This window comes from Rhinolophus hipposideros (assembly GCF_964194185.1).
Source record: "Rhinolophus hipposideros genome assembly, chromosome: 24".
In the NCBI taxonomy this organism is placed as follows: Eukaryota; Metazoa; Chordata; class Mammalia; order Chiroptera; family Rhinolophidae; genus Rhinolophus; species Rhinolophus hipposideros.
In genome coordinates this window covers 15,602,302-15,626,454 of record NC_138070.1, presented here as the reverse complement: position 1 = coordinate 15,626,454, position 24,153 = coordinate 15,602,302, and the positions used below count along the sequence as shown (strand labels likewise).

General features: G+C 47.1%; 1 protein-coding gene across 1 annotated transcript in view; it reads right to left on the bottom strand.

Annotated features, from left to right (window-relative positions):
- Positions 1-24,153, bottom strand: part of MYO18B (myosin XVIIIB) — a 260,653-nt gene that overhangs the window by 126,668 nt on the left and 109,832 nt on the right. Inside the window, exons 22-27 of the mRNA XM_081037710.1 lie at positions 20,895-20,960; positions 16,049-16,177; positions 14,161-14,304; positions 12,802-12,891; positions 2,606-2,725; positions 2,212-2,320 (exon numbers count right to left, since the gene is read on the bottom strand). Of these exons, the coding sequence (XP_080893836.1) occupies positions 2,212-2,320; positions 2,606-2,725; positions 12,802-12,891; positions 14,161-14,304; positions 16,049-16,177; positions 20,895-20,960 (658 nt within the window). The remainder of the gene's footprint in view (positions 1-2,211; positions 2,321-2,605; positions 2,726-12,801; positions 12,892-14,160; positions 14,305-16,048; positions 16,178-20,894; positions 20,961-24,153) is intronic.

The following is a 24,153-nucleotide window of genomic DNA, read 5'->3' as shown; positions in this document are numbered from 1 at the left end:
TGGATGGACGGATGGATGGATGGATGGGTGGATGGATGGACGGGTGGATGGATGGACGGACGGACGGACGGACGGACGGATGGATGGATGGATGGGTGGATGGACGGACGGACGGACGGGTGGATGGATGGATGGATGGATGGATGGATGGATGGATGGGTGGTAGCACTGGGGTCTTGCAGGAGATGACCCCAGTAGGGATTCCCACACAACTAACCCAAACAGAAGAATGACATAATTGTACGGAGTGAGAATTCGTTCCAGTTTCCACCAAGGTAAATAATATCACAGTGGGAAATGAATCCTGTCTCCTCCCTGGGGAGAAACCAACGAAATCTCAAGTAGCAAACAGTATAGCCTGCAAAAGGAAGAGGAAGTAGAAAGCATTTGTGTAGTGGAGCTATATGCCCTGTGTGCTGTGCTGTGCTACAGAGTTAAGTGGTACGAATGGGTAACATGAGCAGATGAGGAAACCTCTCCATTCTTCAAGGCTGATTTCCATGGCCAACCTCCCTCCTCATGGGTGCCGTTCTTAATCAGTATGTACAGCTCAGCCCATCACATTTTTCCTGGGTTTATTGGACCTCCCCATTTATATGGCAAGTGTCTTGAGTAGGGACCAAGTTCTTCTGGAGACCCCAGAGGGTCCAGTTCAGTGCAGGATACACAACATAAAAGGTTCTCTTTAAACACTTAACCATGCATAGAGCAAAAACACAGACATTTTTAATAATTTGTGCTCTAGCTCGATCCATGGGAGAGGTTTGAGTGGCCTTACAGTGGTGTGATTAAAGTGTTTTATTGCTTCTTCCAACTTTCTTCTATTTTAGAAAATGTCTCTAATGAGTATGTATTACTTTCATAATGAAACACATTTGTGGGTTGGCTTCCTGGAAATCAGTACCCAGAACTGGTGGTGAATGTGTTCAACAGCTGTGCACATCTCCCCTTTCCTTCAAGTTCCATAACTTTCTACAGGAAAACAAACTCGGGAGTATCACGTGAACATAAATCATAGTCAGGATGAAACTGGAGCCCAGGCTCCTCTGGGGAAAACGGCCCTGTCCCTACTGCTAGTTCTATGCAAATACCTTTCCCACACCCCTGGGTGGACCCTACCTTGTGGAGTCTCCCGATCAGAGAATTTCAGATTCCTCCATGTTAACCTGCCAGGGAAATGCTTGCCATGGGGGTAGCCAGGAGGAGAGGAGAACAAGAATGGAGTAGAAAGCAAATGTGCCTTGGCTCTTTCCACCACCTCCTGACCTCCGTTCCTCTGAGTGTCCCTGGTATTTCTAGGGCATACATTCTCTGGGGTCACTGAAGGCATGATGTCAACATTTTAGAAAAGCTGACACACTGGGCATCCTTTCACCTGACTCATTTAGACTGGGGACAGGCGTTGACAAAGATGTCATCATGCCCATCCAACCATGATATGTGAGTCTCCAGGCAACTGGATAAGATGGGTACCAGCAGAAAGTCCAGGCTCTGCTGAGCACATCTGTCCTTGGGCAGTTGTCACCTTCTCCCCAGTTATTCAATAACTGCTGCGTGCTTGATGCTACTTTTAAATGGGAACAGTAGTAGTTTCTGCTCCTCGGGTTATAAGCATGGATGACGATCCCACTCTTAGTAGTGGTAGTAATGATGAGGAAGTAACTAACAGCTACCCAGCACTCTGTGCCATACACACAGCTAAACACTTTCTGTTGATCATATGACGACATCCACTTGAAAGATGGAGAGACCCAGGCGCAATTTCTATGCCCCAAACCACTCGTCTGCTAAGAGCCAGAATCTAGATTTAAATCCAGGCATGCAATTGTATAGATTCCACGTGGAACCACTAAACTGCCTTCCACAACATTTATATTAAAACTATTCCTGTAACTATAAAGGCGCCTTCCCCATAGAGTCCCTATTGTTTTGACCATTCTTTGCATTCTTACTAAACAGCACCTGTCACAGTGATTACTTGTTATTTGGGAGGTGGTTGAATTACCTGTTTAATCATTTGCCCTTTAGACTCCTTTAGACTCTAAGCTCCAAGAGGGTGCTTGTGTGCTCTGCCAAAGCCTCAACCCCTAAGGCAGTGTCTGCTGCAAGGTAAGTGCTTCCTAGGCGTGAATGGATGCATGGATGAATGAATGAAACAAAAGGCGAGCTTTGGCCACCAGCATGTCACCCCAAGGGTTCCAATCTGCTCACCTCCTCCAGTTTGAGTCCTTTCCAAGTCATTCAAGTGAATTTTCTGCTGGGCTTCTTCCAACTGCTTTTCTACTTCTCCCAGTTTCTTCTGGACTTGCTCATACTTGCTCTGGAAGAAAAGCCTCGAGGTTTCGAACTGCAGCTAGACAGAAGCCTGGGCTGGCCATCTCACCCACGGTGTCTCCCAACACAGACAGTCCTCATCCGGGGGACCTCCAAGGCCAAGGGCACGTCTTTGTCAAGACCCAAATGTCCTCCAGGACCTTGAGCAGGGGAGTAGGTACACCAAGGCCTCTTGCTTAGACTTACCCATCCCAGATGTGAGCACAGGGGAACAGGCCCAAGCACTCCCCAACAGCCTGTTCACCACCCCCTATCCCCCTGGACCACTCACCGTCAGCTCCTGGACCTCCCGGAAGGCCTGCAGCCGCTCTGCCCGCTCACTTTCCAGCACCTGGCAGGCCACGTCTCCTTTGAAGCGTTCATCGGCGAGCTCTGCGGTCAAATCAGCAAACTGGAATGGGGAGAGTTAAAGCAGTGTCACTTGTTGGGGCCACTAACCCTTCTCCCCCTACACACATACCCCAAGGGATCACCTTGGAACAAATCACTGGCTCTCATGGCAAGGCGACCCTTCAATGTAATGACCTGGTTAAGAGCATGGACCTCAGAATTGCATTGATGTTTCGTGTGTTCGAATTCTTGGCCCAACACTCGCCAGCTGTGTGACTTTGAACCAGGCAGGATGCCTGCCTGTGTGATTCTCAGGTTTCTCAGCTTCAGAGGTCAGGGGGTCACTTACAGAAGTGTTTTGAGAATTAAGTGAGATGATCCTCATAAAGCTTAGTCCAGTGCCTGGCACATAGTAAGTGCTCAATGCAAAACCCGTTATTGCAGCAGAAACTCTTCTTAGCCATCCTTCAGAGAGCCAGCTCTCTGGACCAACTAACAGGCTCCCTCATAAGACACACTCACAGATGCCAGCCACATAGAACGCTCCAGTCAGGAAACCTCTCTGTTTCCCCGTGGTCCGTCTGCCTCTCCCAAGTGATAGCCACGCACGCTATGTATCAATTGTGTGTGTGCCCCTCCCCGTTGATACCTGCTGCATATTTACCTTAATTACCTACTCAATGAGCTATTACACAAAACCTATAAAATATGACTGAACAAAGATTTGCCATGAAAACTAGGTTGAATGCTTTGGAAGGAATAACAAACGTGAGTGGCTTTTTAAAACTTCTGTCAGATCGGCATAGGTGCAAAACGATAAAAACTAGAAGTGAAAAATTAGGTTTTGGCATTCGGATTACTTTGCCATTTGCTCTGCTTTAAAGAAATCAAAACCGGAAATCATACAGTCACGTATTAGGGGGTGTGGTTTAAGAAGGAAAGAAGTGGGTGTGGAGTCAGGTCCTCATCCTCAAAAGGCGTTGGTCCTGCCTCAGGGTGTTCAAGTAGACATGTTTAAAGGTAAAAATAAAAATGTCTATTTTTTAATGAATTCCCACTTGCCCTGACTTCTCCCACTCCATTTAACTGACCAACTACAGATGCCAAAGGGATCAGGGTTTCTGTGGGATTACTGCTTCAAAACGCAGCTTTCCAAGTTCAAGGACATGCTAAAGAAACTGAGGAGAGAAACACATGAGTGGACTGTTCACGACCAAGAGTCTCAGAAACAACCTTGTATAGAAGAAGGGTCGCTCATGAAACTGAGGCTACCAATTATGCAAGTCAAGAGGCAGAGAAGGAAAAAAATAGAGGCAAGGTATAGGGTTCAAGTCCAGACACAACAACGAACATAATTGTGTGACCTTGGACAAGTCTTTTCCTCGCTGGGGCTTTGGTCACTTGCGTTGTAAAATATGTTGAATTAGGTGATGCCTGTTGTCCTCCTGTCATTCCGATTCTGATATCGACACCATAAATGTGGCGCGTGAAGACGTCAAAACACCTCACTCTAGGAGTGGCCGGATGGCTCAGTTGGCTAGAGCGCGGGCTCTGAACAACAGGGTTGCTGGTTTGATTCCCGCATGGGCTGGTGGGCTGTGCCCCCTGCAACTAAAGATTGAAAACGGCAACTGGACTTGGAGCTGAGCTGCGCCCTCCACAACTAGATTGAAGAACAACGACTGGGAGCTGATGGGCCTTGGAGAAACATGCTGTTCCCCAATAAAAATTAACAGACAAACAAACAAACAAAATACCTCACCTCATTCTCCCATCAGACCCTTGGTGTCACACTGAGGGGGCAACTATGCAGGGTTATCACACAGACGCCAAGTGGCCCTGCCAGGGTGGGACCCACTGATACTGCCTCAAATATCATTCAGCTGCTCCGTGAAGAAGAAGGATGCCGATCTATGTTCCAACATGAAAATATCCCCAAGACATACAAGGTCTGACAATTAAGTTTGAGAACTTGTTGTAACGATGTTGTTAACGTTTTCTGATATCAGAGGGATTATTCATTATGAATTTGTACCAACTGGACAGTTAACCAAGTTTACTATTTGCTGAAAAGGCTGCGTGAAAAAGTTAGACGACCTGAACTTTTCGCCAACAATTCATGGCTCTTGCATCACGACAATGCATCAGCCCACACAGCACTGTCTGTGAGGGAGTTTTTAGCCAGTAAACAAATAATTGTTTTGGAACACCCTCCCTACTCACCTGATCTGCCCCCCAATGACTTCTTTCTTTACCTGAAGATAAAGAAAATATTGAAAGGAAGACATTTTGATGACATTCAGGACATCAAGCGAAATACGACGACAGCTCTGATGGTCATTCCAGATAAAGAGTTCCAAAATTGCTTTGAAGGGTGGACTAGGTACTGGCATCGGTGCATAGCTTCCCAAGGGGAGTCCTTCAAAGGTGACTGTGCTGATATTCAGCAATGAGGTATGTAGCACTTTGTCTAGGATGAGTTCGTGAACTTAATTGTCAGACCGTGTAGTACCAAGGGGGAAAACAGCAAAGTTGCAGAATGGAATTTTGGCCTGTTCCCATTGTTGCTTGTGCTTGCACAGACAAAGACACTCCCAACCTCTTCATAGGTTCCCCCTCCCTCTGGAGAGATGGGGTCACAGGAGAACCCAATTTCCTTGTGATGCATTTCTGTACTGCTGACTTTTAAAACCCCTTTTGTCATCAGAAAAACACAAAACAATAAATATCTTTTTTAAATAGTCCAAAAACATAGTAACTGAGCTACTGAGTAACTGAGCCTGCACCTTGCATGCTCACCACCATTTCTCCTCCTTTAGCCCATCCTCTGCCCGTCTTGTTGACCCACCAGTGACTGCTCAGGCCACAGTGACCATTTCCATAGAAACAAACTAACCAAACAACGAGGCTCAGGGGAGTGTTCTGAAGTCACACAGCAAGGAAGTGGCGGGCCGGGTCTTGAACACAGACCTGTCAGATCTAAGCAACGACCAGCTGTTCACAAAGGCGGGGCTCTCCCAGGGTGCACCTGGATGTCTTTGGTGGGGGGGGGCTTCCTTCTGCTACTCCTGACACTGTTGTCTTTAACGTGCTGTCTTTAACATGTGCATTGCCATGACCTGGGATGGTTGTTAAGATGCAAATTCCGGGATTCTGCTATCCCCCCAAACCATAATCTCTTCAGTGGGACCCAAGGGACCTGAATTTCAACGCGTTCCAGGGTGATTCTTAAGTACAACAGAGTTTAAGAATTCCTGCTATAGAATTGCTAGCATCTATGGCCTCCTCATGCTGGCCTGACACTTGGCTTTCGATGGGCTACATTTGCTCCTGGGCCGACAGACACATTGGAGCTAGAGAAGCGATCGTCTGCAGTAGGCACCACACACGGGCCCGTGTAATCCAGGGGTGCCCCAGACCATGCGCCTCGCTCCCCGTCCCTGAGATCAGCATTGATCCCAAACACCAGGGCTATGTTCGCTCCGCCTTAGCCAATTAGTGTAAAATTTAATTCATGCTAATCGGCCTGAGCAAAGGGAGCACAAAATTAATTTAATGCATTAATTTTGAGTTCCACAGAATCCAGGTCTGGAGCCCAACGGACAATTAGCCTTTTCAAATTGGGGAAATGACAGGTGTTCTTCACAGAGGCAAGTAGCCCCTGACCTTCCCCTGCTCCCACAAATCCCTCTCTCTTCCCACATTTAGGGGCCCAAGGACTCTATTTATAGATGTGAGGGGTGGACGCCGTGCCCAGAGCTGAAGTGAATGGAAATAAAAACCAATCTAATAAGGGGGAGAACCGGGGTTGCAAAACCAGAAGGGTCCTTACCCAAGGACCAGTTATCTAGAAATTATTCTGGAACCTCCTATGAATCTACCACTTGGCCAAATTATCAGAAACCCTCTTTCTACTTAGGGACAATGGCTCCAGGGTCTGCCAGAGAGAAGGGACAACAATGAGTGAATTTTCTGTACATTTGCGTCGAGTCAAACAAATAACATATCCGGAGTACCGGCATCATTGGCCGTTTGGCGGAACAGTGGGTAACGGGGATTGGATGGACATTAAATACCAAACACGTGTGATCCAGGACTATCGCTGTCACTTGTCATTCATTATGTGAGCACCTCCTGTGTGCCAGACCCTGCTCTCAAGGACCTCCCTGTCGAGTTGGGCGATAAGAAAACCGCATGTGGGGCACCCATGCCTTGGCCCAACCCTGCCCTTGGCTCTTATACTCAAGGAATCTCAAAACTCCCCAGACCATCTTTCCTGCAGAGAACAAACCATGCCCCTTCAATCTCCTCCTCTACTTTTCAATTTAACCATAAAAGGATCTGTTTCTTAGAAGCCCTGCTATGAGAAATAGCTGATATTCATCAAATGCCAGGGATAGGCACGTGCGGAGCTGTTGGCATATGCCAACTTCTTTAAACTCATCAAATGCCTTATGAGGGGGTATTTTTGTTATTTCCTTTTCACAGAACTGAAAACAGAAGCACTGGGCAGTGGAGCAATTTGCTCAAATCATAGCTAATAAGTCGCAGAGGGAGTGTAGCCTGGGCAGCCTGAGTCCCTGGTTCTGGCTCATAACTACAGCACTGTCCTCTGTCCCACAGGCACCATCCAGCTCAATCCCCCACCCCCAGGCCCCCAGGGGTCAGAGGAGCAGGAAGGTCAAGTTCAACAGCCAGTGGGGTACAGATCAAAGGCCAGAGAAGACCTGGACCCCAACCACGCCTGCAGGCCATGGCCAAAGGGAACCTATGCAGACCCCCAGCAAAAGGGAAGCCCCGTAGCCCTAAGGAACTAAAAGAGACAACGAAAAAAATGGGGGACAAAAAGGGAGAAGAGAAAATGAATCAACAGGGGGAAGGAAGGCCCACCTAACTGCAGAGGCAGCTGGCGGGTTGCGGTTTATTTGTCAAGGAGATTAAGCTGTGGCTTCAGACTCCAGTCCCGTGGTACCTGCCCCCAAAGCTGCTCAGTCATTAAGGGAAACTCAGAACAAATCTCTAGCTTAGAAGCGGGCTCTAGGGCTTCCCCACAGACACCGGGGATCAATTCGGGCATCACCCTATATATTTCTCTTCCCAGTCAACACATCACCCACTACAAGTAATAGTAATAGTCACCCTAATAATAATCATTACCCAGATAGCGCTTACCACGTGCCCAGCACAGGTTAACCCACAGAACCCTCGGCAGCTCGGAGAGGCACGTGCTGATCTTTCTAGATTGCAGATAAGGAAACTGGAGCACCAGCCTGCAGACACTCACCCAAACGACAGACCCCTAGTTGGTCAGGACAGAGCTGGCTGTGCCGGGCTCCTGAGCCCTCACTCGTAACCACGCCATCCAACTGCCTCTTGGGGGCTCGAAAAATATGAGCTAATACATGGAGGTAAACCAAGGCATAAAGGGAGGGCTCCACAGTCTCTGGCATTTGGTGGAAATGGAGCAACTTTCATTAAGAACGCGGGGAGAAGGGTCATGTTTCTGAGCAGGACACATGGGGATGGCACATCAGCGAATGGCCTTAGGGGTGGAAGGGGCAGTTATGGGCTTTTGTGAGCTTTTAAGGGGCCTTCAAAGTTCCCTAGCAACACCTCCCCCCTCCAAGAGGAAATAACTCCTCGGGTGCTGTCACCCACACATCCCATCGTGAAAATGTTCTTTGAAATGTTCTTTGAACTCCAGACCTTCAGGATGGAGTTCAAACACCTAACATGACTATCAGAGCCCCTGTGATGTGGCCCAGTTTCATGGTCTGACCCCCACCCCATAACCACCCGCCACCCATGGGACATTCCAACCACCAGGACTTACAGGTGCTAGACCAGGTCCCCACACTCTGTCCCTGCTTTTGCTGTGTCTTCTACCTGGAATGCTCCCCACTGCGTCAGTTGTCTAGCTCCTGCTCATCCTTCAAGACTCCTCCTCCAAGAAGCCCTTCTTGACTCCACTCCTAGTCTGGGTAGATGCTTCTCCTCTATCACAGCCTGTTTGGAGTCAGCCAGACCCAGGTTCAAATCCCGGCTCTGCCACTCACCGGCTGTGTGATGCTGGACCAATTGTTCTACCTCTCTGGGCTTCACTTTCCTCATCTAAACATGGGGGTACTAACGTTTTCCTTACAGTTCGCCATGAAAGTAAAATCAGATAATGGGGGTAAAGGATTTATCATAGCACCTGGCACAGACACGCTGCTCATTAAATGTGACGTTAGTTATTAAATTCAGCATTATTCCATTCACTTATTCAATTTGGAGTGAATGCTCGGTGGGGGCATAGAAATAGTTAAGATATATCATTATCTTCGAGGAACTCAGTCTGCTGGCGGGAGGGTGAAAGGAATTCAAAAGCATATTAGTAACAGTGGTATGTCTGAAGGCTTGCGATGTATTAACGACTTCATATGCACCTCCTCAGCACAATCCTAGGGAGAAGAAGTAGTTATTGCCACCATTTTATTGATGACACAAAGGCTCAGAGACCTGAAGAATCTGCCCACAATCCCTCAGCAATAAGTGTACAAAACCAGCCGTTCGGATCAACCCTCGGCTCCTGTACTAAATATACCAGCTCAGGTCATCGGACTCATCACTTACCTTATACACAGTCCTGGGCTGCTTCTTTTGTGTTACAAGGTAGGTAGGGAAGAGATGATGGCTCCGATTTTTATATGGGAAACTGAGGCACGCAGAAAAAACATTCCAGCTGTGCCCTCCTCTGTCGGGCCTTAGCTAACCCCACTGTGGGTATCTAGGAACACACCACATTACAGCCTTAGCACCTCTGCAGCCAGCTGTCTCCTGAAACACACCCTCCCCAGTACGCCCAGCAGTTAAGGCCCCAGAGACGCTGACATCCTGGGTCAGACAGGACACCAGGCAGTCTTCTCCTGGGGATTAGAGAATACCACAGCGTCCCCACAGAGGCACCGTGCTGAGGTGGAGCACAGAACCAGGAGTCAGAAGACCTGGGGTGCAATCTAGGCTCAGTAACCACTTGGGCACATGACCCTGGCTCTTTCCTCCCCATCGTGGAGATAAGCTTCCAGCCACACTCACGACCATCAGGACCAAAGTCCCCCAGCACTTTGCAAATGGACTTTGTGACCTCAGTCTCCTGGTGGAGTCTCTCAGCCAGTCCTGACCCTAAAGGCACTCTGCTCACACAAATGAGGCTAAATATCGGAGTGCTCAGGCCTCCATCTGTTGCCACAAACAAGGTCTTGGGAAAAGCCCAAACTATATTCCAGAGAGAGAAGACAAAACACCTCCCTCATATACCCCCAGGAGCGCACACAGCCTTACAAGTACCTCCTACAAGCAGACAGGCCCGCTTTCTCGGGAAAATAAAACACCCCACTTTGCATGAAGGCAGATTTTTGCACGCTTGAAGAATATTTATAGCCGGCTCCTCCTCATCTCCTCTTCTGCTCCTTTGCAAATGAAGCACTTAAATCATTTTGCAGTAACGTTGTCTTTTTTAATAAGCCTCGTCAAATGGGGCTTCCACTGATGAGGCACACATGTTTCGGCTACATTTCTATCAACTGTCTCCGCCCCTCCACTGAGACGGGGGTGGGGTGCCGAGGCCATGAATAGGGACCAGGGTGTCTTCATGACGCATGGCCCTGCCGGGGTGTCTGCTCCCCAGCTGTTAAGAGAAAGTCACCAACGTAGAACCTCATGGAAGGAGAGAGCTTTGATCTGGTCTCTAAACTAGTGTTTCCCAATGCGTGGTCCCTGGATCAGCAGGTTCTGTAGCACCTGAGAATTTATAATTACAGAAGCTCCAAGGTCACCCCAGGCCCACTAATTCAGGATCTCTAAGGCAGGGGTCCAATAATCTGTCTTCTTTCACGTCCTCAGGGACACTTTCAAGTATGAGACCCACGGCCCAAAGGCAGCAGGACCACCTGTGTCAGGATTGCCTCGGGCTCATTAAAGAAGCAGTCAAGAATCCGTGTATCCAGATGCCCTCCTGGATCTTGGAAGATGGGCCTGGGGAAGCTATGCGGTTCACAGTGATGCCGGCACTCTCTAAAATGCTAAAGCAACCAATATAAATCAACAGTAGCTTTGGCAGGGGACGCAGAGGGAATTAGAGCCCTTTTACAAATAAAATTTTACTTGGGCCCCCGTATGCTACATTTCACCAAATCTGAGTGGCCATGGATTATAAGGCTCAACCGTTATGGAACATAAGAAAAGAAAGTGCCGCCAATTTTTAGTGTGAGACGCCGCTGACTGTTCAGATGCGTTTCAATTCCAGCGATGTACAAAGGTGGAAAATAATGTGCATCTGAGAATCGATAAAATACAGAGTGAAGCCAAAAAAAAGTGCATCTACTACAAATTGAAGCAGGTTTGGGAGTTCTGCAGCTTTTTGATTTCTTCCTCACCCTTTGGCAGTTTTGAAGACACCCGGGGCTTCAGAAAATACAACTTCCAAGTTATTGCATCAGAAAAAGCCGGCCACAGAGTACTACATCTATCCAACAACTGAACTTATATCCACAATATATAAAGAATTGCTACAAATCAATAAGAAAAGCAATAGTCCTTTCACTTGAAAGACCACTTTGCCGAAAAGGATTACCAAAGAGCCAAACACATGTGAAAAGGTGCACATGAATCACAATCTGGCACTCATAAACACCCACCAACATTGCGAAATGAAAAAGACAGACCAGGTGCTGGTAAGGATATGGAGCAACCAGAACTCTCACCTGTTGCCATGGGAGTGTAAACTGACATAAACACCTTAGCAAACTGTCCAGCATTAGCTATTCAAACTGAACATAGAAATAATGGAAAATGCAGCAGTTCCATTCCTAGGTAGATTCTTAACAGGAATGTATGAGATGTGCAGGCTTATTCCTAAGAGTGTAGAACTGGAAGCCACCAAATGTTCACTTACAGTAGAATGGATCAATAGTGATCTATAATCTATAACATAATGGGACACCATCCAGCCATGAGGATGAATAGTACAGAGCCACTCATGACAACATGGATGAATGTCCCACACATAAATGTCACATGAAAGAAACCAGACACAAATGAGTACACACATTTGATGGCATTTAGGTAATGTTCAAAAATAGAAGAAAACAAATCGATAGGGTTAGAAGTCAGTTTGGTGGTTACCCTTGCAGGGTGGTATTGAAAGGGGGTACGAAGGGGGGATGCGGAAGGAGGTGGGGGTGATCTGTGTCTTAATCTGGGTGCTGTTCACTTTGAAAAATTCATTTGAGATGTAGACTTATGACGTGTGTACTTATTTGCATGTTGGACCTTCATCGAACATTTAGAAAGAAGAAGGAAGAGGGAGAAAAGGAAGAAGAAAAGGGAGAGGAGTTGGGGAGGAGGAGGAAGAAGTCACAACACTCAGTCATCTAGACGTGAGATCAATTTACGTGCCCACCAGCAGCACAGAAAAGTTCCCGCTGCTACACATTCTTGCCAACACTTGGCTGCGTGAGACTTAGATTTTGCCCATCTGAAGTGTGAAATGATACCTACCGTGGTGTTAATTTGCATTTCCTGATTGCTAGCTAGGTTGAGCATCTTTTCATGAGTTTATTACCCATATGAATTTCTGAATATTTGAACGCTGGAAACAAGAGTTCCCCTTTGGGGAACTGCACATTCCTATTTTGGGTGGTCCATTTCCCCCCCTCTTGGGGTGTTTGCCTTTTTCCAATGATATGAGGAAGTTCTTTACATATCCTGGATACTCTTTGTCTGTTATATGTATTGCAAATTTCACTTCCAAGTGTGTGGTGTGTCTTCATTTTATGCTTTGATAAACAGTTTATTACTTTAAAATAGTCAAATGTATCATTTTCTCCCTGAGACTTGTGCTTTCATGACTTATTTAATAAATTCTTCCCTTAGGAGCCAGATGACAAGTCTACACTTGCTGGTTGTGTGGCCTTGGGAAGATACCTAACATCCTGGGGCCTCAGTTTTCTCCTCTGTAAAATGGGGACAATAACAGCATGCACCTCACATGGTTATTTTGAGGATAGCACTTGGTGCAGAGCCAGGTGCATCACCTTCACCCAACCAGCAGACCTCACCTCACACAGGGAACCCACACAGGAGGGATGGGGGTACCTTGCTCTCTAGCAGGTCTGCGTTCTGCCGGAGCTCATTCCGAGACTTCTCTGATTTTTCTAGCTTCTGTCTCAGCATCGTAAGCTCATCCTACAAAAACAAACACCATAAGAGAAGCCATTCTTGACCAGTGGTGTACGTTCCACACATGTTAAGAGTGCCGGGGAATGGAGTGGGTGATTCAGCCAGTCTATCTGTACAAGGCTCAGGTGCTGTATTCATACAATGGACTCTTTCCTTTCCTTTCCTCTCCTCTCCTCTCCTCTCCTCCCCTCCCCTCCCCTCCCCTCCCCCTCCCCCTTCCCCTCTTTCTCCCGTCCCTTCCTTTCCCTTCCCTTCCCCTCTCTCTTTCCCTTCCTCCCTAACTTTCTTTCTTCCTTCCTTCCTTCCTTCCTTCCTTCCTTCCTTCCTTCCTTCCTTCCTTCCTTCCTTCCTCTCTCTCTCTCTCTCTCTCTCTCTCTCTCTCTCTCTCTCTCTCTCTCTCCCGCCACCCCCCCCTCTCACCATTTAGAATATTGATGTCTCTGCTCATGCAAGTCTGGTTCACACCAGCCCCCTCGAGGGGCTGAATGCAAATCTTTGGAAAGGACCCATTCATTGCTAACCAGAGACTAGTCTGTGTGCGATAGTGAGCTCAGCTCTTCCCCCTCCCTGAATATGACTTTTCTGCTGGTGGCTCAGCACTGTGCTTACGAAGCCACCATTTGGGACAAGTGAAATGCACCCACACCAGGTGGGTGGAATGAACTATGGAACACTCAAAAAAAGGAGTCCTAAGTGGCCGTGAAAGGAGAATGAGGAAACGCTCTATAAAAAGTGGACCTGGCATGATTTTCAAAAACTATTTTTAAGTGGAAAACGCAAGTTGCAGGAGAATATATGCAGTATTCTACTTTTTGTGTAAGAAAGAAAGGAACAATGTGTGTGCGTATTTTCTAATTTTTGCAAAAAGAAAGAAAAGGAAGGATAAACCAGAAACCAATGAAAAACAGTTACTCTCAAAGGTAGGTGCTGACAGGTAGAAGGGCCAGTAAAGGGAGTGGGTTCTGTGAGGTAAGAAGATAAAGGACTCAAAGCCGTGCACGTTATCCCAAAGGCTGCACGTTGGGATAAGTGGTAAGTGTTCGTGCGCCTGGGGTAGGGAGGGTGCATGTCACCAGACCCCAGAGCCTAGAGCAGAGCTGGGCTGTATGGAGGGGAGCAGAGGGATGCCTGGAAGTGAGCAGCCAGGGCGATTAGACAGAACATTCCTAGTTCGAGAATTTCCAGACATGGGGGTACTGGGTCTCCGATGCAAGCATCAAGATGGGGTGTGGGAGGGAGTAGCCACCCGGAACCCTGCCTGACGTGTGAACCCACCTCCTTGGCACGGAGCTGCTCATTTCCGATGGTGGCGCTCAGCAGGGGCCGGAGGGAACCGAGGAGCTGCCACCACGGCCAGTCCTTGACCGCCAGGAACACAGCCATGTTCTTCTGGATGCACTGTGTGGCCAGCCGATGGGTCTGCAGACAGAGCAGAGAAATGAGGGGTCCTTCCCCACCGGCTGAAGGTGAGGGAAAGAAAGGAGGCAGAGGGGGACATCGGGGACGGAGGAAATGGGTTTGCATACTAGTGGAAGGGACTAAACACTTCAAGTTTTTTAAAAGCTTCCTTTCATGAGCCAGGCTCTCAGCATCAGGCATAACGCCACAATTTAATCTTGCATGGCCTAATAATAATAACAGGACGAGACGTAGAATGTAGTATACAATGGGTCCCATGGTATCATCGGATTAGGTTCCAAAGTTACCACGCAAGGCTGCAAAACGATCCTTGAAAATCCCTAAAACCGCCCACCAGAAACAAGGGCCACAACAATGTTGTTAGTCGATCCTTCGGGGACAGATATCGTTTTCAGTGTATTTCCCACGGATTCCATGCTTCTCAAACCTGCGTGTGTACCATCATCTCCTGGAGGGTTTGTCAAACACAGGAGACAGGGTCGTATCCCCAGAGGGTCCGATTCCGAAGTCTGGGGCAGGGCCAAGCACCGACCTTCCTAACAATTCCCCACTTGACAGATGCTGCTGGCCCGGGGACAACACTTTGAGAAACACTGACCTAATTCATTCTTACTGGGGGAAGGAATTGTGCTAACAAGCCCAGAAAATCTCTCCTCTCACCACCCCCACAGCCAACACTTGTGCTGCTGGTACAGCGCTTCATACGTGCCGGGTTCTGCCCTGAGCATCTCATACACCTTAGCTCAGTCCTATGAAGGGAGGTGTTATTATCATCTCCGTTTCACAGGTGGGGAAACTTAGGCGCAGAGAGGTCAGGTCACAGGCCCCATGTCACACAGCTTCTCAGTGGCCGAGTCAGGGTTTGAACCCCTGCAGTCTGGCTACAGACAGAGCCCAGGTTCTTCACCAACCTCTCTTCCAAACCATCCCAAGGTGTAAGCTACTTGAGTGCATGGGCCAGTGGGATTGTCCACAGCATTTTCATTATTAGTGCGCTTGTCTCTGCCTGCTTTTGTCAAGTGCATGTACTTGAATTTATAAATTCACATACGTAAGCGCAAGGCACAAGGAATGAGACTCCAGGCTAGTAGCAGTAATTAATAGCATCAGTACTAAGGTAATAGCCCTCGGTATTTTTGAGCAGTTGCTATGTGCCACATACTGGCCTCAGTGCTCATGATCTCATTGTATTTTCACCCAGCTAGTACGCAGGGAGATTGGAACATAAGACTTGTTTGTCTCCGGAGTCAAGCTGCCTTCTCTCTATTGTGCAGACGACAGAGAGGAAATGCAGTCTCCGGAGATCTCTGAAGATGGTGGTTCAGGACTACAGGCTCAACTGCCTGAGTGGCCGGGTCCCGCCCTCGCCCTCTCTGCTGGCCCGTGGAAGATGGGACACGTGGCCCCACAAGGGCGTGGACAACCTCATGGATATCTAGATCAAGGCTGACATTGCTGGCAATTTGATGGCAATGTCTTAGAAACAACGTCTTGCAAAGCATCACCCAAAGTCTTACCACGCGGAGTGCGTCCGGGGAGTGGTTGCACTGGCACCACTACGGGAGACACGCAGACCCCCACACCCACTGGATCAGAATCTGCACGTTAACAATACCCTGTGGGGGATTTGGGCCTGGGAGCAGGCGTGAGAAGCATGGGATGACAGTCCCCCGACCAGTACAGATGCCGCTTTTCCAGGATCTCACGCCTCTGCTGGAGTCACGAGGCACACTGGCCACCATACCTTCAGCTTCTTGAATTCCTGGCGAGACAGAAAGCCCCTGCAGGCCGCCTGGAACAAAACGATGCTGTGAGACACCAGCTTCTCTCGCTGCTTCTCAAGCCTGGAGACCACGCCTGCTTTAAGGAAAACCTGGAAGGAGAGAAGGTGGCCCGTGAATTCTCCTCCACTGAATCAGTCTGTCTGAAGTGGGAGGTGGTTGCCGCTCAGACCCCAGTTCTCTTGCATCCACCCGGAATATGGGTTAGCAGTTGCCCTTGACCGACGGTCTAAGGGATCAGAGCATCTTGTCTCCCGAGGGCTCCTCTTGCCTTTCGCTCACCCCTGGGGACTCAGCGTGTGGTCCAGCCACAGGCAACGCCATTATCAGCGGGGGAATGCGTGAGGAATGCAGCATCTCGGGCCCCACCCAGGCCTGCTGAATCAGAACAAGCATTTTTATGCCATCCTCAGGAGATCCAGCACACATTTTTCCGAGACCCAGTGCTAGGACAGATCTGCCTAAAACTAAACTTCACCGGGTACCAGAATCACCAGGGGAATGTGGTAGATGCAGATTCCCAGGCCTTGCACCCACGAAAGGTTGAATTGGTGGCACTGGTGTCAGGCATGGAAATGTGCTTTTTTTTGATGAGTGCCACGGGCCATCTGAGAGAAGTGGTGTCGTGGAAGTACTCAGTCCAGAGAATGTAGGGGAAGTGAGGGCAGCCCTCCTTGGTCAGGAGAGAATGGGGCCAGGCTGGTGCCACCCACAGAAGGCACTCAAGCATCTATAGGAAAACAGCTAGCGGTCCACAGTTTGCAGGCCTTGGCTCATCAATAATGGATGAAGGCCTCTGCAGCAATGTGATTACTGTGTCCTCGGCGAATAGATAGCGGGGAACACAAAAGGGTTTTCGGAGAGAACCTGAAGCTTCGGGGCCAATAGAGGTGGTTCGGTAGCTACAGTCGGTCTCGCCTCCCCAGAGGCAAAGGGAAGACGCTCTAATGGTGGGATTAGAGTCAGTGATGGGGGAGGGGGTCGCTTTTCAGATGCCCTTATGCTTATTTCTGTTGCAGCCCTGTGCATTTCTTTGCCAGATGTGGCGCATAACTCTAAAGGTGTTCGGTTTCTCTGGAAGCACTGGACAGCTCCATCTTAATCAGTGACATTTTCAAGTAATCGGTGACATTATCAATTAACGGTTAACATTTCATGGAGCCCTTGCTGTGTGTTCTGGATCAGAACTACCTGCTTGGTACACATGTAAAGCACTTAATGTGCATAATCTCATAGGGTAGTTATTACGCTCCCCCCCGTTTTATGGAGGGAGAAACTGGAGCTAAAAGGGCAGTTCCCATGATCTTCCACTAGGAAGTGGCAATACCAGGATTTATTTCCCTCTATCTAACTCCAGACAAGACTACAATGACCACTGAAGATACCTAACATTTGCATGGCACCTGCATTTTTCAAGGCTCTTTCTCATATGCTTCCTTGTAACACTCAAAACAATCCTGTAAGGAATCTATTGCCTCCGGGAGGTCATGGGACTGACTCAAGGTCACGTGGCCAGTGGTCCACTTGAACGTAAAACCTTGAGTTCATCTCCTGCATCCCTGTCAACATGAGGCTTCATGTCCTCATTCTTTATGATACACACACCTGAGGTTTGGAGTTGCATTGTGGTTTGATCCCACGTGGAACGACGGGTCTCAACAGTCTCCATTCCCCTAAATGTATTTTCTGTCATGAAGGCTACTCTACCAATCCCACAGCCAACCCTTTCTCGATGGGAAAATGAAAACTCGCACAGCCAGATATTGCTAACTCTGTTTTGCAACCCTCTTGTCGCTTTACAGAACACTTCCTATCAGCCAGGGCCACCAAGACAATTAGCCTCATTGAAATAAAGACACGATTGACTCATTACCTATCAGATTGCTTCAATAATGACTGTATTAATTTCACAAGCTAGCGAGTCCCACAAGCTGCTATTAAAAAAAAATCAATGATCAAAGTGATGACAGCATTAGTTCATATATTACAAAAGGTGGCGGCTGCTGCCTAAACCGCTATTGATTAAGTATGGAGCTTTCATTAAAAAGATAATTGGAAACGACCATTCACAGAACAGGAATAAGTCATCGGCTCTGCAGAATCTAATGTTGTTTTTTTTTTTCCTTTTAAGAGCATGTTGCTGACCAGAAGGTCACTGCACGTGGAATCCCAGCTTTTTCATAAATGTCGTGACCCTCATCACACGTCTTGATAAGGCACCAGGAGCTGAACATCACAAAGAAAACCCTAAATTATTTGCTTGCCAAGGGTCCAGCTGCTTATCGGACCCAAGCAGACTGTGACACCCTAACACCCTCATCTGTAAGGAATCTAGAGGCCTCTGCCACGCAAGCTGTTTTTCCTCTGAAAATGCTGAAGGCCAAGGTTTAAACGTCTGACATGGCAATAGCTTCCATATCTGGTACTGCTGAGGAATGGGCTCTTCTCATCTTAGTAATTTTCTAAGTGAGTTTAATTCTTTAAGCATTAAAACGTCATCCTATTTGATAAGCATTTTCCCTCCTGACAAATGCATTCAACAAGTAATGACAGCCAACCCCCGTTTACTGACAATTTACTGGTTCCCATAGCCAACTTGGGGAGAAAAGTTAAGAGGACAAGATAGAAAGGTGGCAAGTTATATATCTCATGATGCTACAATAGCTCCATTTCACAGATGAGGGAACTGAGGCTCAGAGGTGAGATGACTCACTGAAGATACACACAGTTAAGAAGTGTGGACCAGCTCAGGCTGCTCTCTTTCCACTTCATAGCCTTCGGACCTATTAAGGGCCGAATCCTGCAATGCATGAGAGTTGAATCCGCCCTTAAAGATGTCAGTCTATTTGCCTAACCTGGCTTCCAAAGGATATGCTGACCTTGGCTTGTTCTTGACCATTTCTTAGTGAACACCAAGTATTACTCAATAATAATAACATTTGATTACTGGGATGTTTGGCTTACATACTGCTTCCCCGCACCACTGTGAAACTATACAGTGACTTCTCACCTTCCTCTGCTTTCTTCCTTGTTTGCAATAACAGCTGGGCTCATAGAGATTGGTTTTTATATTTGTGAAATAACTAGTAATTAACTAGACCAGTGGTTCTCATACGTGAGCATGCACTGGAATCCCCTAGAGGGATTGTTATAACCCAGACTGCTGGGTCCCACCCCCAGAGTTTCAGAGACACCAGGTCTGGGGTGGTACCTGAGACCTCATGTTTTCGGCAAGCTCTCAGGGGGTTCTGACGCTGCTGGGGCCCATACTTTGAGAACTGCTGGTGTAGAAGAATGAAATTCTCAGAGTTGAAAAATAATTCCTCTGATGCTGGACCATAAAGACCTGTGTGTAAAGACCGTGTTGTCCATTAATAAATAATAGAACCCACGGAGTACTTAAAAGACCCTGGAGTGGACCAATCCAGGTTTTCATGGGACTTATAGCTGTCCTCCTAACTATCTATAAGACGTTGAAAAGGGGATACAGCTTTCTCACCTGTAAAGAAGGGATGTACCAATTATCTCATAGGAAGTTATCGGAGCAAAACAGAAATAATACAGGAAGTTGCCTGGTGTAGCACCTGCTCCTGGTGGGAGCCCAATAATCGACAGGCTCATTCCCTCTCCTGGAAGTGTCTGCAGAGCTGCTGCCAAGTCTCAGCAGGATAAGTCAGGCTGAGACCACAGCAGACTAATAGCTTCAACCAAATGCTGTAGCAAGACCAAGAGGTCTATAGAGAGAGGTTAGTGTGTGTGCGGGGCAATCGCCGGTATAAATGACTGTGGGCTCTCCAAGGAAGGAGGTATGATGTGGCTGCCTGCTCAGGGTTCCAAGAAGTACTGATGGCCAATAATGCCACCATGGTGAACCCCTGGAGCAGACCTTCACAGTCCCCAGCAGCTCACATAGCACTTGAAGGGCAAGGTGATCGATCAAGCTTTATTGGTTGATGTTAATCAATCAGTAGATAACTAAGCAGGGAGATGGGTGGCGCCATTTTCCCCGCCATTTTTCCTTTTGTCTATTTTCTCTCCAGTTTGTGCTTCTCAACTTTTCCCCTTGGCCCCTGCCCTCCACCTGGTCCTTGAGTTTACAATCTCTGTACCCCCCTTCCCAGACCGTAACCCATGGCACACCAGTTGGCAGAGATGGTGATCGGTCTTCCATGAAAACAAAAGGGTGGGGGTCCCACAGTCAAATTGTTTGGACAGCCCTAAATACTATATTTTCCCTCTCGAAAACTTACAGGATATATGAGCATATTAGGGCTCTGTGAAATTCTTCTCTAAACGTTTAGACATTTTTGGAAGAGCTTTTGGTTCAATTAGCAGTTTGGAAAAAAGACACAATTCCTCTGAACTCAAATAATCATGGGTCTTCTTCTCAAGCCCTTACTTTTAACTTAACAACTGCTAATCAGCGAGGACTAGAGTGGCGTTCCAGTTGGTTGCAAAGGAAAAGTTACAAAGCTCTAAGTTAAAATCAGTGCTTCCTCTCAGATTTGATGACAGCTCTTTCTGTGGCTAAGAAAGGCATACTGACGTCCAGAATGCTCACTTTTTGAGACCACTGAGGTCCCTGGGAGTGTAACCGCTAATACAAGACATTTCCCAATGTTATGTCCTCCCACATGATCACATTTTATCTTCACAGCCTTGTGAAACAGGCAGGCAAAGCAAAAAAAAAAAAAAAAAATCACTAGCCCTGATTTGGTTGAAAAGGAGACACACAGAGGACGTGCATCATGTCTTTTCCGGGTCCCTGATGGGATGGAAAGAATGGCATAAAGGAGAAGTTCGACTCACTTGGCTGGGTCCCAAAACTATGGCCTTCTTCTCCAGATCCAGGGTCTGCAGAAGCTCTTCCACAGCCTGGGGAGAAGAGAAAAGTTAGAGGAGAAGATAGATAGAAGACAGCAGACTCCCAAGGGGAAGGTCAGGCTACCTGAATGGCCGGGACAGAGAGGACGAGCCCACATGTCTGGGAGCTTTGGCTAACAGAGTCCCACCTCACAGAGGTGCTACACACGGAGGAGAAACTACTGCGTCTGTGCTCTTCTGGGACCTTCACAGACACCATCTCATTTCATCCTCAAAGCAACCCTAGGAGGGTCATCATACTACCACGCCCATGTTATAGAGGAGAAAAATCAAAGAATACAAAACTAAATGAAGGCTGTGTCTCACAAAGAAAACAGTATGGAGAGGGGGCCTTCCTTCAAAAATGAAACACAGAATTACCATAGGATCCAGCAATTGACCTTCTGGGTATCTACCCAACAGAAGTAAAAGAAGGAACTCGAATAGATATTTGTACACCCATGTGCACAGCAGCTTTAGTCACAATAGCCAAAAGGCAGAAACAACCCAAGTGTTCACTGACAGATAGAAAAACAAAATGGGACATATACGCACAATAGATATTAATCAGCTTTAAAGGGGAATGCAATTCTGACACATGCTACAATATGGATGAACCCTGAGGACATTATGCTAAGGGAAATAAGCTAGTTACAAAAGGACAAATTCTCCATGATTCCACTTATATGAGGTACCCAGAATAGTCAAATTCATAGAGAAAGACAGTAGAATGCTGGTTACCAGGGGCTGGAGGGAATGGGGTTGGGGAGTTAATGTTTCATGGGTACAGAGTTTCAGTTTTGCAGGATGGAAGACTTCTGAAGATGGGCAGTGGTGATAGGTGCACGACTGTGTAAACATGCTTCACACCACTGACCTGCATACTTAAAAAGGATTAAAGTGGTACATTTGGGGTTGTGCATATTTCACCATACACAAAAAAAACTAGAGGCATTTCCTCAAGGTTATAAGGTTCCACGTGAGCAGAGCCAGATTAGAACTGAGGTTTGTCTGGCCACATGCGACCCCTACGTCTTGCCTATTACACTGGACCAGGATGGCTCCAAAGGACCCTGGGCCCCTAAGACATTCACCCACGGTGTCACTCAAGTCCCTGGTGACCATCACCCCAACACTCTGTCCTTCTTTCATTGTACTTGCCAGACTGCCTGACTCTCAAAGATATTTGCTAAATAAACGACATCACCGTTAACCTGGTGTGCCTGATTTAGAATATAGATGGAGAGCCTGTGTTTCATTCACCTCTTATTTCCTCCACTGCCCCTGGTGCTGTTCTATGCAAACAGTAGGAGCTCAATAAATGTGATGACTGAATGAATGAATACTCAAACAACAGAGATCCAGTGGGGATAACAGTGGGGGGCAGGGAGGTGAATGAGGAGAGAAAGGTAAATCTATGCAAGAGAAACAAATTCACTCCAGGAGATTCCTGGATGCAGCAGTGGCCGAGTCACCAGGCATTTCATGGAATTTTCCTCTTTTCATAGAGTCCTGCAGGCTGCAACAAACCTGCCAGAGATGTGTGCTTTCAGATAAATACAGGTCGCGCCTGGTTTCTTTGTGACTGCCAATTCCCCTCCTACTCCACCCCCATGCCACCCCTCATGGACCTTCCATCCACTGAAAATAATAACGTCAATTTTCAGAATAAACGGTCAGAAAAGCAATTGCAACACTCAAGAAGCAAAAGGTATTATGAGACTGGAGTAATTTAGTAGATGAGTTTCAATTCCACGGGTCATCAGCATCGCAGAAAACTTCCTAAGATATCGAAAATAATAATAATAAAAGCTTATTAAACGTCTGGTCCAAGACTGTAATCTGAGAGGAAGTTCCCTCCTCTGACCTCCTAGAAGAACATTCTACAACGTCCCTCCAAAAATTCAGTGGTTTCACTTATTACATTTTAGCCCAAAATGGTCCAAGGGAGCCCTAGGCAGCAGAATGCATCAAGTCGATATATCCAAACTGCAACATCTTTTCTCTCTGCACAAGAGGAAAACAAAATAAAAATGGGCCAAACATAGGACGGATAAAAAATAAACCTACAGCCAATGAAATGTTCCTACGTCGACCTTCGAGTCAATATCCAGAGTAGATGTTTGGGGGGAAAAAAACAGAATCTAGAATGAGACTCACCTGGGCTGAGATCCTGGTTTTAGAACTCATGGACTATGTAACCTTGGAAAAGTGCTTTACTGAGCTCTGGTTGCTCTTCAGAAAAATGGGGGGCAGGGGATTGCGCTATTTCAGGAGATTCTGTAGTCGTGCTTGCAGAGGACCTGATGTAGTACCTGGTATACAGGAAGCACTCGACAAACATTATGAGCCAGTCCTAATGTCCTAGAGCCAGTCTTACCAGCTCTGTCAAGGTCAAAACCTAATAGAGATGGTACAGACCACGGACTAAGCTTCCACTGCTCAGGTACACCCCACACAGCCAAAGCACAAACCTGACTCCCACAATATCTGAGGATTTGTCCCCATCTCCTGTTTTCGTAAAGCCCTTGAGAGGTCTGCATAGCCGAGAACATTAGGCCTAACAAAGCTATTCTGTCTTATTGACCTCGTCTGACAGAGAAGAACGTTTAGGTCCAAACGGTGGGGTGAGTGGCCACAGACATTGAACTACATTTCTGACTCTCATTTTTCCTCGCCTGCAAAATGCTGCTAATATTCCCTGTCCAGACTGCACAGGTGTTGGGGTGAATAATGGAGAATGTGTGAAAATGACTTTGTAAGTGACTTTGTACTTAATTACTTTGTACTTAATGATGATTATCATCATTAATATTACTCTTAGCTTAACCCATATGAAATTATAACTTGTTTAGGTGAAACATCAGTGATTTCACGTGGTTGTACATTCATGCATTCATTGCCCAATAGCCAGTTGATGGAATCCACAGCAATAATCCAGGTTTACTATAAGAAATTTCTTCCTGTCCTTCATCTTTGTGGCATCAGCTATTCCATCTTAATTGTCCAGATAATTAAGGCTTATCCTTTTCGGCATGGAATGCTGAGTAAAATGTTGGCCATTTGGCTCCAAGGAAACAGTTACCTACTGTGTTTTTGAGTCTGAGCACCGTTCTCAGTGTCTTATGCATAACTCATTTTATTTTTAAAGCTCTGCAACACATGCTACATATCTTATGCCCATTTTACAGAGAAAGAAAGTAAG